This window comes from Drosophila virilis, chromosome 4 (assembly GCF_030788295.1).
Source record: "Drosophila virilis strain 15010-1051.87 chromosome 4, Dvir_AGI_RSII-ME, whole genome shotgun sequence".
NCBI lineage: Eukaryota > Metazoa > Arthropoda > Insecta > Diptera > Drosophilidae > Drosophila > Drosophila virilis.
In genome coordinates, this window is record NC_091546.1 from 297,654 (window position 1) to 313,463 (window position 15,810).

Below are 15,810 nucleotides of genomic sequence, written 5' to 3' on the forward strand. Positions count from 1 at the left end.
ACAAACCTGTCAAGCACTAATTAAAAAGCCATTTACCAGACACGAGTGTTGCCCAAAGAGAGAAAGATGTACAGATATCGTTTATACAAGCTGACCTTTACTACTTCTGGTTGCTTGCAGTTTCAAATATTATTTGTCTTATTATTGTACATGAAGTCACAAAGGGCGTAATATTATTTCGAGTGTTTTTCAAAAATTTCCACATAACTGGCCAACTATCAGTTGGGCCTACGTAGCGGCATATTTTCTGAGTCGAAAACAAACTTCAATTCGTGAGAGGAAAACGAGTTGATGCAGAACGAAACATAAAACTGGTTTTTGGGTCAAAAGCAAAGGGCTAGCTCGCTGCTGAGACTGAGGCAAAACAACGGCGAACTGGCAAACTTGTGATAATTATTCAATGAAGCCGAGATCTGAGACCTGAGTATAACGTCGACAAGCTGTCGCTGCAGAAGGGCTATGATAAAGGGTTATCGAGTGGCTGACACACATAGGCACACACACAACCTGACCGACCCGACTGGACAGGTTAGCCAACGAACGAAAGGTGAGCTCGCGCTGCCTGCCTGGCTACCGAAGCGAACATCAGAGTACTGGTACGGGTATAAGAGTCTCGAGTGAGTGTGGGCTGGCTGCTGGCGATTCCCGCGCAGGTTCTCTCTCTTTTTTGTGCTCTCCTTCTGTCATGCTCTCCGTTGCTCTTCTGCTCTCCGGAAGTTGTGGTGGCTGCAATCATCAGCAGCGGCAGCGCTAGTGCTTTATTCCTGACGCTGAGCTCGGCGCAGATTTAGTACTCAATTGTTGTGCTGCTACAGCGTACGTGAACGCGGACCGTCAAACGCAACGTTCAGTTGTCTGTGAAGTTGTAAGTGCTGCTTGTGTCTGGTTTCTGTGCCTGTGTCTGTGTCAGTGTCGCTGTGTGTGTCGGCGTGTGTATGTGTGTGTGTCTGCCTGCCTTGCATTGTGCGCGTGTGTGCTTGTACATACATATGTGTGTGTGTTTGTACATACATATGTACTATATGTGAGCAAAGAAAAATTAGATAAATATTTTAAAAATGTTTAAAGCAAAAAGCGCGAACAGTCATAAACATACAACGAGCAGTGTTTAAATTATGTGTTCGTGTAACATGGAATGGCTTCAATATTGAAAATACAAAATGCTCGCAGCGTAAAAGAAGAAAAAGCAGGGAGTGAATTTCAATTTTGTGCCTGCTATGGAGTTCGTGATTTTCACGCTCACTGTCAGAGGACCACACCCGCGCGGATGCACAGGTTACAAAAAGAAAAACCAGCGGCTGTCAAGCTAGAGAAAATCACCAGAAAAGAGACAGAGCCAGAGCGGAGCTGTAAAAAAAATCCTGTTTTCGACTGCAGCCCAAAGGATCACGCAGAGAGCAGTGAGACGTGAGCGAAATAGTAGGTCGTCGTTGTCAATAGCTCGCTCGAACGGCTGGAAGGCAGCCGTGTTCAAGTTCTAGCTGCGATGGGAGAATGGGAAATGGCAAACGCAGGGTAGTTGTCGTGCAGGATGTTCGCTAAAGTTGCGCAAGTAAATATTTCCCGCTATTTTAAGCGGACTTTTGGCGTTTAAAACCCCGTTTTAAATATGCATCAGCTGTTAAGAGTTTTGTGTTTGAAAGTAAAAAATGAGTAGTGCCAATATTTCTGAATATTTAAATAAATACATGAGATACTTTCTGTTGTGGGTAACTTGTCTGACAAATCAAAGTTGGTTAACACAAAATGCAGCGTAACGCAGTGCCAATCCGACAATTTAAAACATTTTTGGTAGACCAGGCTGTCCCTGGTCTGAAAAATCAACTACCAAAATATTGCCCAACATTTTGTTGGTTTTTGGTCTGTTGCGGGAGCACAGTTTTTGTGCCTGGAAAACTGGTGCTCAGTCAAGTTATGCAGTCAGCGGAGCAAATTTTCCAATAGAGAGCGTCACTGCGACGCTGAGCCAAAATCCGAAACTGAAACAGAAACATAGAGCTGGCTGTTCTGGCCGCTGTCGCAAAACGTTTGAGGCATTGCCTTTAAATTGGTAACGGACTGGTCGCGACACCCACAGCTGAGCTTCTGGCTCGAACCGCAGTAAAAGGTTAGGCGAAAAACTAACTAACAGCAGATGGACAAATTGTAAAAGTTGCGAAAGCGTTTCGTGAGGGCTCCAACAATCATTACACTCTGTGATAATTATATAATGCGTTCGAAGACAAAATCGGACAGCGTGTCCTGATGCCAAATGAGTCACGTGCCTGGCAAACAAAATTTCGTAGTGTTTAACCGTGTGTATGTGCCTGTGTGTGTGTGGCACACAGGGCGTGAAATAGTCAAAAGTGGGCACCCAATCGGGACTCGTATCAAACAACTTCCTTTGACCATATACGCGATTACAACATCAAAATCAAACATAATTTTTTTATTTTTATGCCGTATTGATTTTAGTTGTGCATAAAATCGACGCTCGCTTTCCTAAGGGTGCGTGTGTTTATGCTTGGCCCTCGCGTATTTATTTTACGTCTTATGTATTCATTTTGTTCTCAACCCCGAAATATTTCCTTATTGTGTATAGCCCTACGTAAAAGTCAACGGCAACGGTTTCAAAGGCAACGCGAAAGAGTCTGTCGGCAGCAGCCAGTTGTGAAGTCCTTCATCAAAACGCACACATACAACAGTAAATGTATATGAAAGGAGAGTGTCATAAATCAAGCGATTATCCTGTAAACAAAGTGTAAAACGCGCTCACAGTTACAACGGAAAACAAACAAAAACAACATCAACAAAAACCGGAACCAACAACCCAATAAGGAGTTTTCCGCTGCCGGGACAGCTCCTAATAAAACCCGATTTGTACCACGTTAAAAGCCAGAAAACAACAACAACATAACTCTCAGTGCTTTTTATTACTTGAGCATTTAATTTTGCTGAGTTGGTGTTGGACATTTGCTGAAGACCAACAACATTTCGGCCAAAGCTACTTTGGCATTTTCAGGAATCGCAGCGAAAAACAACGCACAACATTGGATTGGCTTTGAACACATTGTATAATGCTTGCGCAAGTGAGGTGAGTCAATTGTTCAATCAAAAATCAAGTATATTGTCGAAAAGTGCTAAAGATGTTTACCGGAAAACTAAATTGAACTGCATCCGCTATGTAAGTTGACGGGTTTTTCGCAAACAGCAGAGCGAAAATGTAAATACAATATATGCACTTTTCAATTACAATTGCAAAGTGTAAGTAATGTCATAATTCAATTACAAAGCGTTTCATGGCATAAAAAAATTAACACACACATTCAGAAATACAATGCACAACAGGCGTACAAACGAGACAACTGGGCCACAAAACAATCGGAAAATGTGTGTAAAGCATTCTGGCTATTTGTACTAGGGGCGAAAGACATAAACTGATGCAGGGAGAAGGGAGGACAGTTCAAGTTTGATTGCTTTTATGGTTTGGATTTGTTTGAGGTTTGCCCTCGACTTCCCACTCTGCCGTATCTAGAAGCCGACGGACAATGTAATTGAAGATACTAAGCCCTCAAGTGTATATATATATATATATATATTTATATCTATCTCTTGATGAAGGCAGCACAAACACTCGGTTTTCGGTCTGAGCGTTAGTTGCAGCTGTTGCAAGTAGGAAATTGCAATTTCCATAAACAGAATTGCGTTTTGCTTGACTTAACCCTATGCCAATCAATATTTGCACAAACATTTATTTTCGACTTTCGTTTTGTTTTAATTTAGCAATGATTACACACATCCACACATATAAATTGTTGGCAATAATTCCTCGAAGCAGTCTTCTGTGTTGACCGACAGAGTTCAATGGCAATTGTTTCAAATTGTTAATAATGATAAATGATTGTGTTTATTTATTTTTTTTTTTCAAAACTGTTTTGTTGTTATTTGCAACTTTTGTTCCAACTGTGCACTGTTCAACCCCCAAGAAGGTTCATATTTCCAGATGTGGCTCGATTATAATTCCTTCATTCACATTTTATTTACATTGTGTATAAGGTGAAGATGTTGTTTTTATTTAGTTTAACAAAACTCTGAATTTTTCTTATAATTTATATATGATTAGGTGATTTTTGATTTGTCGCTTTAACGCTTTCTAGTCTATCAGCTATTGAGATGGACATATTTCCTATGCTTTATACTTTTTAGAACTAAGATGGAACATTGTATTGATAGATTGTTGAATCCAAAAATAATTAAATGATGTTCGACTGATGTTTTCTCACGCTGGCGGCCAAAACAGAAACAGCTCTGAGAGAAACCCTATAAGCAAAATAGATTTCAAACAAAAAGTAGATACCGAGCGACGGCAAAATGAAAATATCGAAAAGCAAAAAAAGATAAAAAAGAAGAAAAACAAAAGCCTCTAAAAACAGCTCGGCACCAAAGGGACGGAAGGCAGTTGGTGATGCTGCCATACAAAAACATAAGCAGCGAGTGACCAGCCAGAGGCAGCCACTGGTCAGCCTTCCGCAGTTCATTGGAATTTCTGTTGAACGTGATACCAAATGGGAGCGAAATGGAGGAAACTGGAAGTGTGGGGGTAGGGACAGAACGAGTAACAAGAGAATCATCTGAAGAGCACTTGTATATTCTTTTATAGAGATAGGAGATAGGCGGGTATAGCCAAGAAAAAGTATACACAATGTGAAAAGTGAAAAACCGAGAAACTGAGAAATTGTTGCTCGAGTCTGTTTGTAAAGATATATATTTATAAGTATAGTATATATATCTCGATGTTTGGCAGAGTCCACTCAGTTTGAATGCTGAGCTGTTTATGTTTTTGTTTACACACACTCCAAAAAGCAGTTTTATGTGGATGGATGGCGCCCAAAAACTGGCGCGCGTTATGACGCGAATGCTGAGCACAAAACATAACCTCCAAGAAGCTCTAGAGTTATGCGATATTCACCACAACGGCGATCAGCTCGAGTTGAAGTTCTACAAGTTAAGATCTACGATACTTGTATAAGAGAGTCATTTGCTGAATTGCCTCTATCGGGGGACTAACTTGTTTTCCAGCCCGAGACCAAACCCGAACTTGCATCCGACAGATACACAGAATTTCCTGTACTAGCAGCTGTGCCAATTTAATGACGTCAGAGAAGCTTATGAGCCTCGCAACATGTCGCTGAAAATGCAAAATGAGACTTGGTGCATCAAGTTGAACCAAGCTGCGGTAGCCATAGATCTGCGGCAGGTAGAAGGAATGGTACACAGTGAATGTATTATTGAATTTTCCTCATAATTTCAACTATGGCTTCCCAGAACACACACTTGCCCCTGGACTAAGCGCTGGGCATTGTTTGACAGTGAAGCATTACAATTGATCAGTTGATGGCTTGTTTTTACAGCAAAACAAAAAAATCCGCTCCGGTAGGGTATTCGAGGGGACACGCAGCTTATGATATGACTAGATGGAACCAATTTTAATCTTATTTGAATGTCAAATAATGCCCTAACTTTTTAATTTAATTTATTATATTGAATTTCCTGGGATTAAGCCTAAAACTTTTTGGCTTTGCCGTGCCTTAATCGGGACTTCACTCTGTATTGCACATTTTCACTAAAATTTTTCTGTTATACTTGATGTAACTTCTGTAGTAGTCACAACTTGAATTTCATAACTTTGTACTTTACTTTCTTAAGCTATGCGGGCTCCTTTTGTTTTGTTACGGCCAAACTTTGAAGTCAAAATGGGCTAAAAACTTTCGCAGTCCCTTTTTGTGTGAGAAAACCACAAATTGAAAGCAGAATGCAGTACTTTGTGCCAGAACAATTAAAAATAAAACAACAAGATACGAAGAAGGGCAACCTAAGCAAATACAGCAATAATAAATATGGCTAAATTAATATTTAAATGTGTTTGATACGTTAAAGCAAACAATATGCAAAACTTTTGCCAAGCAATCATTAAATATCTCCCTCAGCCACAATGGCTTGCCAATTTAACAGAACTTACAACAATCTACCGAAGCATAATTTGTACTCGATGGTCTCGGGACTATACCCTCAAGCTGGTCTCTTTTTGGGTGGGCACTCGGACAGTTTTCTTGTGAACTGCTGTTGTAAAGTGTTTGGTGTTCATTATTTCGTAGTACCTATTAAAGTAATTTGTCACATTTGTCGCCGGCCATTAGGCGCTATTAAAGCGCAATCAGAAAGATTCCGCCATCTTGTGGGCCGAGCCAATACTTGAGAATCAATTGGAGCAACGAAAAAGTTGAGAAACTTGTTGGTGCACGAACCCCTTTTTATTAGTTTTGGAATATCGACAGGACGCGGCAGCAAAAGTCTGGCTGGGCTTCCATTTTACAGGGATATTCAGACCACAGCCACCACACAATGCCGTGGCGTACACATTGTACGAACAGTTCAATGGACTCTTCGACAGAAAAAAACCGAGCTTATGAGTATGGCGCAAAATGTGCTGATATTACTCTGTGTGTGTGGGGGGGGACTGTATGTTGATGTACAGGAGGCTTCTAAGCCCTGGCGCGATGAAAATCAATATTCTGAAAGGGGCTGAGGCTCTAGCATACTGTTCAAAAAATCATTGAACCAAGCAAATACATATACTTATATACTATATACATATCCATACATACATATACATATATACAAATATACAAATATAGTTATAAGAGAGGGTAAGGGATTTTTGCGGCGTCAAATTTCAAGACGTAAAGTTCGTTGCGGGAATCGCTTACATATTTTTAATTGCGAGTTTTTTTCTTAAACTGATTTGATGTGCTTTTGGTTAGACTTTAATCCTCATTTCTGGCCTCAGCTTGTACTTTAAGGCATGGCAATTCATTTTTGCATAATGGGAAAAGTTTTAGACTTCGGTCATGATTTGCTTTTCTTTGCTCGCAGCATTTTTTCTTCTGATGCAGCGGACAAAAGACGTGCGTGTCAAAAGGGGTGGGCATGGGCATGATAGCCCAGAAGGGACGGACAGGTGGGCGGGGCTTTATCGCCTTGAGTTGAATGCTAATGTTTTTTGCCTGAAACTCCTTTAGGAATTTTTCTCTGTACTTCAGAAGGAGAACTCCACTTTCTACGTTCTTTAAACAGGCGAGTATCCCAACTTACTGATGGACAAGTCAGTTAAGACAGGTTTGGATGGTCGTTTAGTATATTTGCAACAGTATTTTTATTGTTTTTTTATATATGATAAAATAATGACAAGAATAATATTAATGTTTCAAAAAATATTATGGTACCGAATGATATTTATATGGTTAGTTTGGATGCTTGCTATAAAGTTAATTTTCTTCAATTAAATAACCTTTTTAAATTTTCCATAGAAGGCTGAGCAGAACGGTCGTATGGGTCATCTGTCTAAGTATTTGTAAGCAATAAAGCTTTAAAAGTGAACTTTATTGTTGGTAATTGAGCTTCTCATGGCAGAGGTAAGCTAAGGTTCGTCCGGTAAAAGTTGACTTGCGCAGTCCTTTCGAGGATTCTTCCACTGTTTCCTTTTTATAATGATTGTTAGCTCGTCGTTCATCTTGGCAGCATAAATAACAACAAAACTTTTATTATAAATTTTTCTTAATCGAAATGCCGCAATTAAGCATGAAACATAAAACTTTTCTCCACTTCTCTGATGGCGCCTGCTCGTCCTTTTTCTTTTCTTTACTTTCCTTTCTTTTTCTGACGTTCAGTTTGCGTTTGGCACTTCGGCATTGACGCAAAAACGTCTATTGTGGCAACCGCTACCATCCCACCCACTCACGCCCACACACAGCCTCCATCCAGGCTGTACTCTGTTGATTTCTGAAATAATTTTGTACTTTCATAATTTGAGAAAAATATTATTTAAGAAAAACTCGAAGCGACTTTGGAGAAAAAACAAATAAAACAAGTACGGAAACAATTTTGTTCCGTTTGCGAAATATTTTAAGGAATTTAATTTCTGCAAAATAAAGTTTGCCGTAAAGTAATTTGTATTTCGGATAAATGAAAATCATGTGAAATAAGAAATTGAGTGACAGTTTATGCAATGTAATTGATAACGCTGGGCTCATCAGCCAAGCAGGCAATAATGACGAGTAGAGAAAAGAAATAAAATTAAACAATTCATTATGAAATCTCTGACCCCGCATGTCGGCGACCAACAAAGAAGCCATTCTGTCTGGTCCCAGCTTCACTGAAAATTTGTTGCGTAATAGCCTTTGAATGACAGTGATAAAAGTGAAAACTAAATGAAAAGCAGAAATTTATTGTAAATAATATAAATGAGCAGCCGTAATATTGCTACCTAAGCTATTTCTCTTGCTCTTGATGAGGATACATATTCGTATTGTGCGAATGTCCAAAAGTTTTGCCTTCAGACGGGCGGAGAGACAGACGGAGGGACAGACGGCGGCCCCTTCACAAAGGCCATATAATTTCCTGGCAAGCCAGACTCTCGCATTCGCTTGTCCCGCCCATCTACAGCTACCATATTTATGCACACGCCAATAGACAGGCAGCCTTCGCTATGAGTTCCAGCGACTCTCTGTCTCCATTCCGACCAAATTAAATTTCAAAACGTGGGGCGGGCGCCAGTCATTAGACCATTACGGCCTGACCTGGCCATCTACTATGATGTTCTTTAGGCTCCCTGCCGCACAGGAACCCGCAAACATCCTGTTGATGTCAGCAAATTTTATTTATTTGTGGTTCGTGTTGTATTACAACATTTTAGAGCAATTAAAATTGTACAATGGCCCCAGCTCGTCCCATTTTCGTTCCCGTGCCTTCCATCGTTTTTGCTCCCGTTTGCCGAGGACAACATGGCTGCTGTTTGCCTGACCTAGCTGGGCCGCAGCTTTTTTGGCCGCATTTCTTTTAAATCATTTGACGTAAGTGCCTTTATAATGATATATTGACTTTTGGCTGTGCCCCCAGAATTTTCACAGGTTACAGCTCACCTAATAGCCGCGAGTAGCTGATGGTTAGTACTAATTGCTACTGTGGCAATGTGACATTATATTAGATTAAATGATGATCGTTTCTTTGAGTCATCTTTCGTAACACCAACTCAGGCTTACCTTATTAATAACTGCAGAATTAGTTTGGCTATTCTTATGATAACAAATTATATAAATTAGGAATTAACAAAGGTCGAAGGACCAGCCGCATATTTATTTAAAGAACGACTCATATTTTTTCATTCGAATAGGCTTCACTGCGGCAACCATGAAGGTAATAAAGATGACAGCAGCGGCATTGCGGCTGGTTCCATTTTTTCACACACGGCCTACATATTACATGGGGTGACTTTTCTTATTGTTCTCCCCACTTTTTATACCCAGAATCCATTAAAAATGGGTATAAGGGTATATTGTATTTGTGCAAAATCAAAATGTATGTAACAGGCAGAAGGAAGCATCTCCGACCCCATAAAGTATATATATTCTTGATCAGCATCAATAGCCAAGTCGATCTTGCCATGTCCGTCTATCTGTCCGTCCGTCCGTCTGTCCGTGTGTATGAACGCAAGGATCTCAGAACCTATAAGAACTAGAGAATTGAAATTTTAGATGTAGGTGCTCCTAGTTCCCGCGCAGATCGAGTTTATTTCCGATAATCGATAACTTACTCCGTTTGCAAGCAATCGATAAAAATCGATATCGATATCCTGTTTTTTGGGCAATTTTGGTAAATAATAAGAGCTAGAGTCCCCAAACTTGACATATAGCTTCTAAAATAGAATATATATATGCATTTAATGTTGGAAGAAGAGGGTTCAGGGTATCCCCTAGTAGGGATTTCCCGGTTTTGAACCTCTTACTTGTTGGGGCATGTACAAGTGCACACATATATGGTGTCGCGGCCTCACTTAGTTTGCAGCAGCAACACAAAATAAGCAAAAATTGTAAAAATTCTTTTTTGCACCCAAGACCGCACCATATATGTACAGAAAAAAACGTCTCATAGCGAAAGGGTGCGAGAAGTAGAGAGAGTTGAGCTGGACAGGCACTTACAGTTATTAGAGTGTATTCTTTCTGGACTAAAACCCTTGTGCTGTTGATTTGAAGATGTGGTCAGGGCTGCTTGAAAGTAAATTTAATACAAGATGATTAATTAGTGTTTAATCAAATCAGAATCAAGGCCAACGCTGGCAAAAAAAACTCTGCAGCAACTTCCTTGAGTCCGTGTCATGTATGTGGTATAAATCTGGGGCTTAAAACTTTTGTGGTCTGATATAATCTATATGTGCGTGTTTCAGCTGTCTTTCAAAGATCATGTGAACAGGCTCGTAATGCGATGGTCGCCAAATTGACCGCTGCCCATTTTTTTACTTCAGTGTGCAGTCAACCAAAAGCTTTCATCCATCGCCGCATCCGCATCCGACTCTTTTGAAGCATTCAGCGCGCAGCGGATCCAGCAGCAAAGCCAGCGGAAACGGATGCCATAAAGTGCTGCCGCCACACAGGGCACAAAATAAAATGGCGGCGCGTCAACGCCCACGTTCAGGTCCTCTCATTGGAATGGCTTCCATGGCCATGACTCACTGTGAGATGATTACTGGCTGCCACCTCTGTCTCTGGCGTGTACACGCACACGTTTTAATGACAACGATGTGGTCGAAAATTTAGTTATGAGTCTCATGGTGCAGGCAAACATGTATACATGCACATACACATAGAGCGAGTGTATGTAAGCCGAACCAATCAACTGATTTAGGAACCACATCCTAGGCCCAGGCAGTCTCATTGTCCCAACGTACTTCATTTAATGAAAGCCGCACACAATCGACTGGTTTGCATTTGGCTACGTGTAGCAGAAAATGCAATTCGTTTGCTGATTTGTCATTGTTAGCTGGCTCCACAAAAAAGATGGTCGCCGCCATAGTCGCCATCAAATGTCGAGCTGCCTCCCACTTTCCGTCCTCCCACTTTCCGTCCAACTTTCGACATCCAGTGTCCATTATGCGATGTTCGGCTCAACTTGAGCTGATTTACAAATGAAATCATACGCTATGGCGGGTTTTTCGGTAATGAAAATTCAGCCATAAGGGAAATCATTTTTCCGGCTTTTGTTCTATTTTAGTTGGCTCTCTGCCGGGCCCCTTCCCGCTCCGTTGGTGTTCGCCTGTGAGACCAGGACGAAAATGGGTAGCTGGTCTAATGTTATTTTCGCTGGTTTGTAGGCCTTTAATTTTGATATGGTAGTTGGCTCTGGGTTCTTGCAAGGTAATGGCCACGTTTCATAAATAAATTTCGTTTTAATCAACTGGTTATACTGCCAAAACTCAAAAACTGTTCATAATGCTTGCGTTATTAAAATTTTACATGTCATGTCAAAAGGATTTAAGTCGACGTATGAACGCCTCGGCTAAGGTTGTCGCAAAGTTTTCAGGGCTCTCTCTCGGTCTCTGTGTATCCTTGCACATTGCAGAAAAATGTTGTAACAAAATGAAAACCCCATTAAAAAATATGGTCTGTGCATCTGTATTATATGGTTGTATATATTTAGATGCCGCTCGAGGAGATTTAATGAATATGTTTGCAAGGGTATTCAATCTGCGTTGCTGTGGTTCATTGTTTGTCGTACATTAAATGATCGCTAATGCCAACAGAGATGCGCACAAAGGTAACCACAAAACCGCTGCCACATCCCTTCAAAATTGAAATTAAACATAATGAGTTGCTCTCTCCTTTGCAAAAGGCCCTCTTCTGGCCACAAGACACATCTTGAACGTATATGTGCGAGAGTGCAGATTCAAGTTACTTAATTGCAGTGGCAACGTTTAATAAAGGTAAAGCAAAGATACATGGCAAACAGGCGAGGGAAATTCGTTACAAAAACGCTTTTCTTGCGTTTTAAAATGCCGCAGCATGTGTGCTGTGTGGGAACATTGCTCTGCCTGTGTGTGTGGGTATGTGTGTATGTGCATGTATACGAGAATGTATGCGAACCTACAATTTTTATGCTGATGCGGATGTTAATGAATTGTTATATTCAGGTTTGCCTAGATATTCACACTTGTAATTACGGGAATTCCATTTAAAGCATTTGCAAATAATTTAATTAAGAATTCCTTGCAGCCTGAAAGGAGTATTCAGCAGAATTCTATTGCATACTTGTGGAGGCGACAAGCACCGAATGTTGCTAATTGTGGACACAATCCCTTTTAATTAACTACTCAGCAAATAGGGCCCATATATATCACCTAGTTCTAGATTCCTAGATAAGGCCCAACTATACAACAATGCCGCCTGACGGCATTCAACACAAGTTTTACATTAAAACGGAAAGTTTTAGTGCCAAACAGCGTAAGGAAAAGTTTTCACTATTTGTATAGGCGCAAGGCGATTTAATGGGTCGCCTTTTGTCTTGCTTCGCAATTTCCCATTCCTCGCGCACCTGGCCCTTATCTGCTTGTCTGCCTTGTAGCTACAACCTATTAGCTGCTTAATTTTATGTTCAGGTGTGTGTTTGTGTGTGTATGCAAAGGTGCTTGCCTCCCGGCTAACGGGCGTTCACATGGAAAACTTTTGTTTATTAATTTGTCATCTATGATTAGTAGTTTGTATAAGATTTCGATCCAGTAAGAAATTTGTAGGTAAATTGCTGCGGCACAACATACATAATACGTTTTGACTGTTGATGGGCTCCAAATCCACAAGTCAAGTTAGATTCAGACTGATTGGCATACGAGCGAGACAGCTTCAACAAATGCGGCCAGGTGAACTGGGGGACTCTTCGACAAATTGTGTGCCGCACTTGAAACTACTAAAAAGCATTTCCATCTTTGTTCTCTCTGTTACAGATGACGCCACTGCAAGTGAGAACGATACGTTAGGCGGCGTTGACTATGGGACCAGAGGCATGGGCGTGTGTGCGGACCCTGGGTCTTATCGATGGTGTCAGGCATTAAGCCGGTCGCGTTCGTCGTGCGCCACAAACACAAACCTATCCACAGGAAAGCAACATCAACCACAATCGGACACAATCAGCGAAAGTACCAGAGCAGAGTCAACAATCGTAGCATTCGCATTGGGAAGAGCTACGGCGATTCACGCCGCTTCGACTCAAAGGCTGCCGCCGAAAACGGCTGCGTTCACGGTGAAAGCGACGAGCAGGAGACATTGCGACGAGGACAACGACGTCGCAGTGGACGTCGTCGGTTGCGTTAGTGCCTCGAGAACCTGCCACGTCAGCGGCGGATCCATAAAGATTCTGATATTTTTACTGATTTGGTTGCTTGCCTTATTGGCAAAAAATGCACAAGCTCACAATATACCAGGTAAGAGGCATTTAAAGCGAAGCCAATCAAAGTACTATCGATTAATTACACGTTGCCAAATCGTGTAAAAGCTTTTACTGCTGCAATAAATGTAAAACACAACTTTTATAAAGACCGTCAGCAAAATCGATTGATTGTTGTCGGTTCGGGCTAATTTCACCCGTGAAGTGATGACAGTCCGTAGTACTGCCATATGTGGACATTGTATTAGGCCAGGTTAGGCAGCACTCTGTGTGACGTTGCGCATAGATTCATTTTTATTTGGTATTCACGAACATTTAATGGTGCACAATAAGCGGCTTACGTGAGGGCAAAGCTGATTACATTTAGCAATTAGTTGACAGTTGGTTGAAGTGCCAGCCAAAACTGGCGACCTATTTGCCTGGACAAATTTATAGGCAACTAAATATGTATGTACACATGTAGATATGCATATTAATATTAGAGAGAGAGAGAGAGAGAGAAAGAAAGAGAGAGAGGGGGAGAGGGAGAGAGAGAGAGAGGGCGAGAGGGAGAGCAGCTCGACAAACGTGACAGGCACTTGGGAATTTAATTTTCAATGTAGCTGTAGCAAAGCTAGCCGTCCTGAATACCTGCTTTAATGTACCGTAATATTCTTCAAATGAATTAAATTAATTTAGCCGAAAATTGAAAATCCGCTTGGGATTTCTATAGCAGTTAACGGATGGCCACTTCGTGCGCGGTCGGAAGGTCAATTGCCAAATACGCCTCAAGGCGCACCGCTAAGAAAGGCGGAGGGCGTTCAGCGGAGGGTCCCAAAATAAGTTCCGGGAAAATGTTATGGTAAAGACGGACGCTGCTAGTTGCAGGCGAACGACTCAACTTGAAACCATGAAAACAAAGTGCGCTACTGAACAACTTAAGGCAAGTCGGGAGGACATCAAGTGCCTGCTGGCAGTGGTGACTGCTTTGGCTAGAGGATATTTTAAATTGTATAATGAGACCACTTCTGCATGTTAACGCAATCAAAAGGCGGGACAAAAATTCCAAACATCAACGGAAAGGCAGGGCCAACAGCCTCGCGTGGGTGAGCTGCTTCCTGCTAACCCTCGAGTTGGCAAGGCTGGCGACCTGTCTGCAGCATTATCAAAGGGCAATAAACGCTCAAGAGTCCTGACTGACTGACTGTACACACACACACACTTGTTCATTGTTGTTTCTGTACATTTTCTTGTTGCTTTTTGTGCAACGTCGTCCCAACTCTACTTTCAATGTGCAAAAGTGTTGCCTAAGCTGGCCAAGTTAACAGAAATTTATGCAAATGCCAAAGTCAACAAGCGTTCACTGCATAATATGAAAGAGACAAAGCAACATCATGCCAGGGACTGACTGATAAAGTGTATGAGCGACGGGTAGACTAGCTGACAGCCGAGACGAGCTAACAGATGAGCCAACTAGGCCGCCTGCAGTTGAGGTCCTGGACTAACTGACTGGCGACCCGGCCATCAATTGGCTATCCTTTCCCTCGCCGCTGGGCTTTTCTTTTGCTGTGCGCATGTCTATAACTATGCAGCAGAAACATTAACTTTATCTTTTGCTATTGCAAACTACTTCGATAGTATTATATTTAAGCGTTATACGTTATACTTATATTATACTCGATTTAAAGATTAATTTGGAAAATTTGAATACCCAAATGCTGCCCCACATCGGGCACAACACTAGCCTTGTCAAAAGCTGCTTGTTAACAATTTTGTCCATGACATATACCACGCTGATCTGCTCTGTCTTTACCTGTCCTGGTCTGTGTCGTGTGTGTAAAAGGATGCGACGGGGCATTGCAACGTTCCGTTGTGCTGTTTCCGACTATTCATTAGCATTTCTGTTGTAGACCAAGAACCACCGTGTTGTCAACGGCAACGGGTAGATTTGTGCAGGGCAATTAAAGCTTTGCGCGTGAGGCTTTAAGTATAGACAAGTAACATAATGCGGGCTGGCTATTGAATATTTCTGCTTCTGTTAGTTCGACAGCTTCGTTTTTAGTATGATAACCACGGCAACTGGGCGAGGGTTGCCAACCCGAGGGCCAGTCGGGCAGGTCTAACTTGAATTATTGACGACTGTAGTCGACAGTTACCTCAGCCTTAACCAGACAGTTGACAAGAGCTAATCAAATGTCACGTTTCACACAATGAATGGTTTTAAAAAAATACGAGCGTATGGGGAGAATACAAGCCACTCGTCCAACTGCCCATCCATTCTATATAGTTAGTTATACAAGTAAATCATCAAGTGAATTCCATAAAAAAAAAAATTCCAAAATAATCGGGATGCCCAGAATATTTATTCGATATCTTATCTGAGAAATACTTCGCAAGTATCCTTGCCATAAGTAATAACCTATATTGTATGCCTAGTTGAATAGTGGCAAAACGTACAACCCACGAAATACCACTCAATAGCCTCCACTTGACATGTGACCGATGCGGCTATCAACGATTCCATTTTAAAGCAACCCGCTTCGCTTCTGTCGTGTTATCTACCAAAGTCCTGTGAAAAAAGACGTC

General features: G+C 41.4%; 1 protein-coding gene across 14 annotated transcripts in view; it reads left to right on the forward strand.

Annotated features, from left to right (window-relative positions):
* Positions 1-755: 755 nt before the first annotated feature.
* Positions 756-15,810, forward strand: part of tutl (immunoglobulin superfamily member turtle) — a 36,423-nt gene continuing 21,368 nt past the window's right edge. For all 14 annotated transcript variants that reach the window (XR_011416719.1, XR_011416721.1, XR_011416720.1 and 11 more), the window contains exons 1-3: positions 756-865; positions 2,582-3,073; positions 12,806-13,282. Coding sequence is in view for 11 of the 14 variants with exons in the window: in XM_002059097.4 (XP_002059133.3) it covers positions 12,865-13,282 (418 nt within the window). In the remaining 3 variants the exon portion in view is untranslated. The remainder of the gene's footprint in view (positions 866-2,581; positions 3,074-12,805; positions 13,283-15,810) is intronic.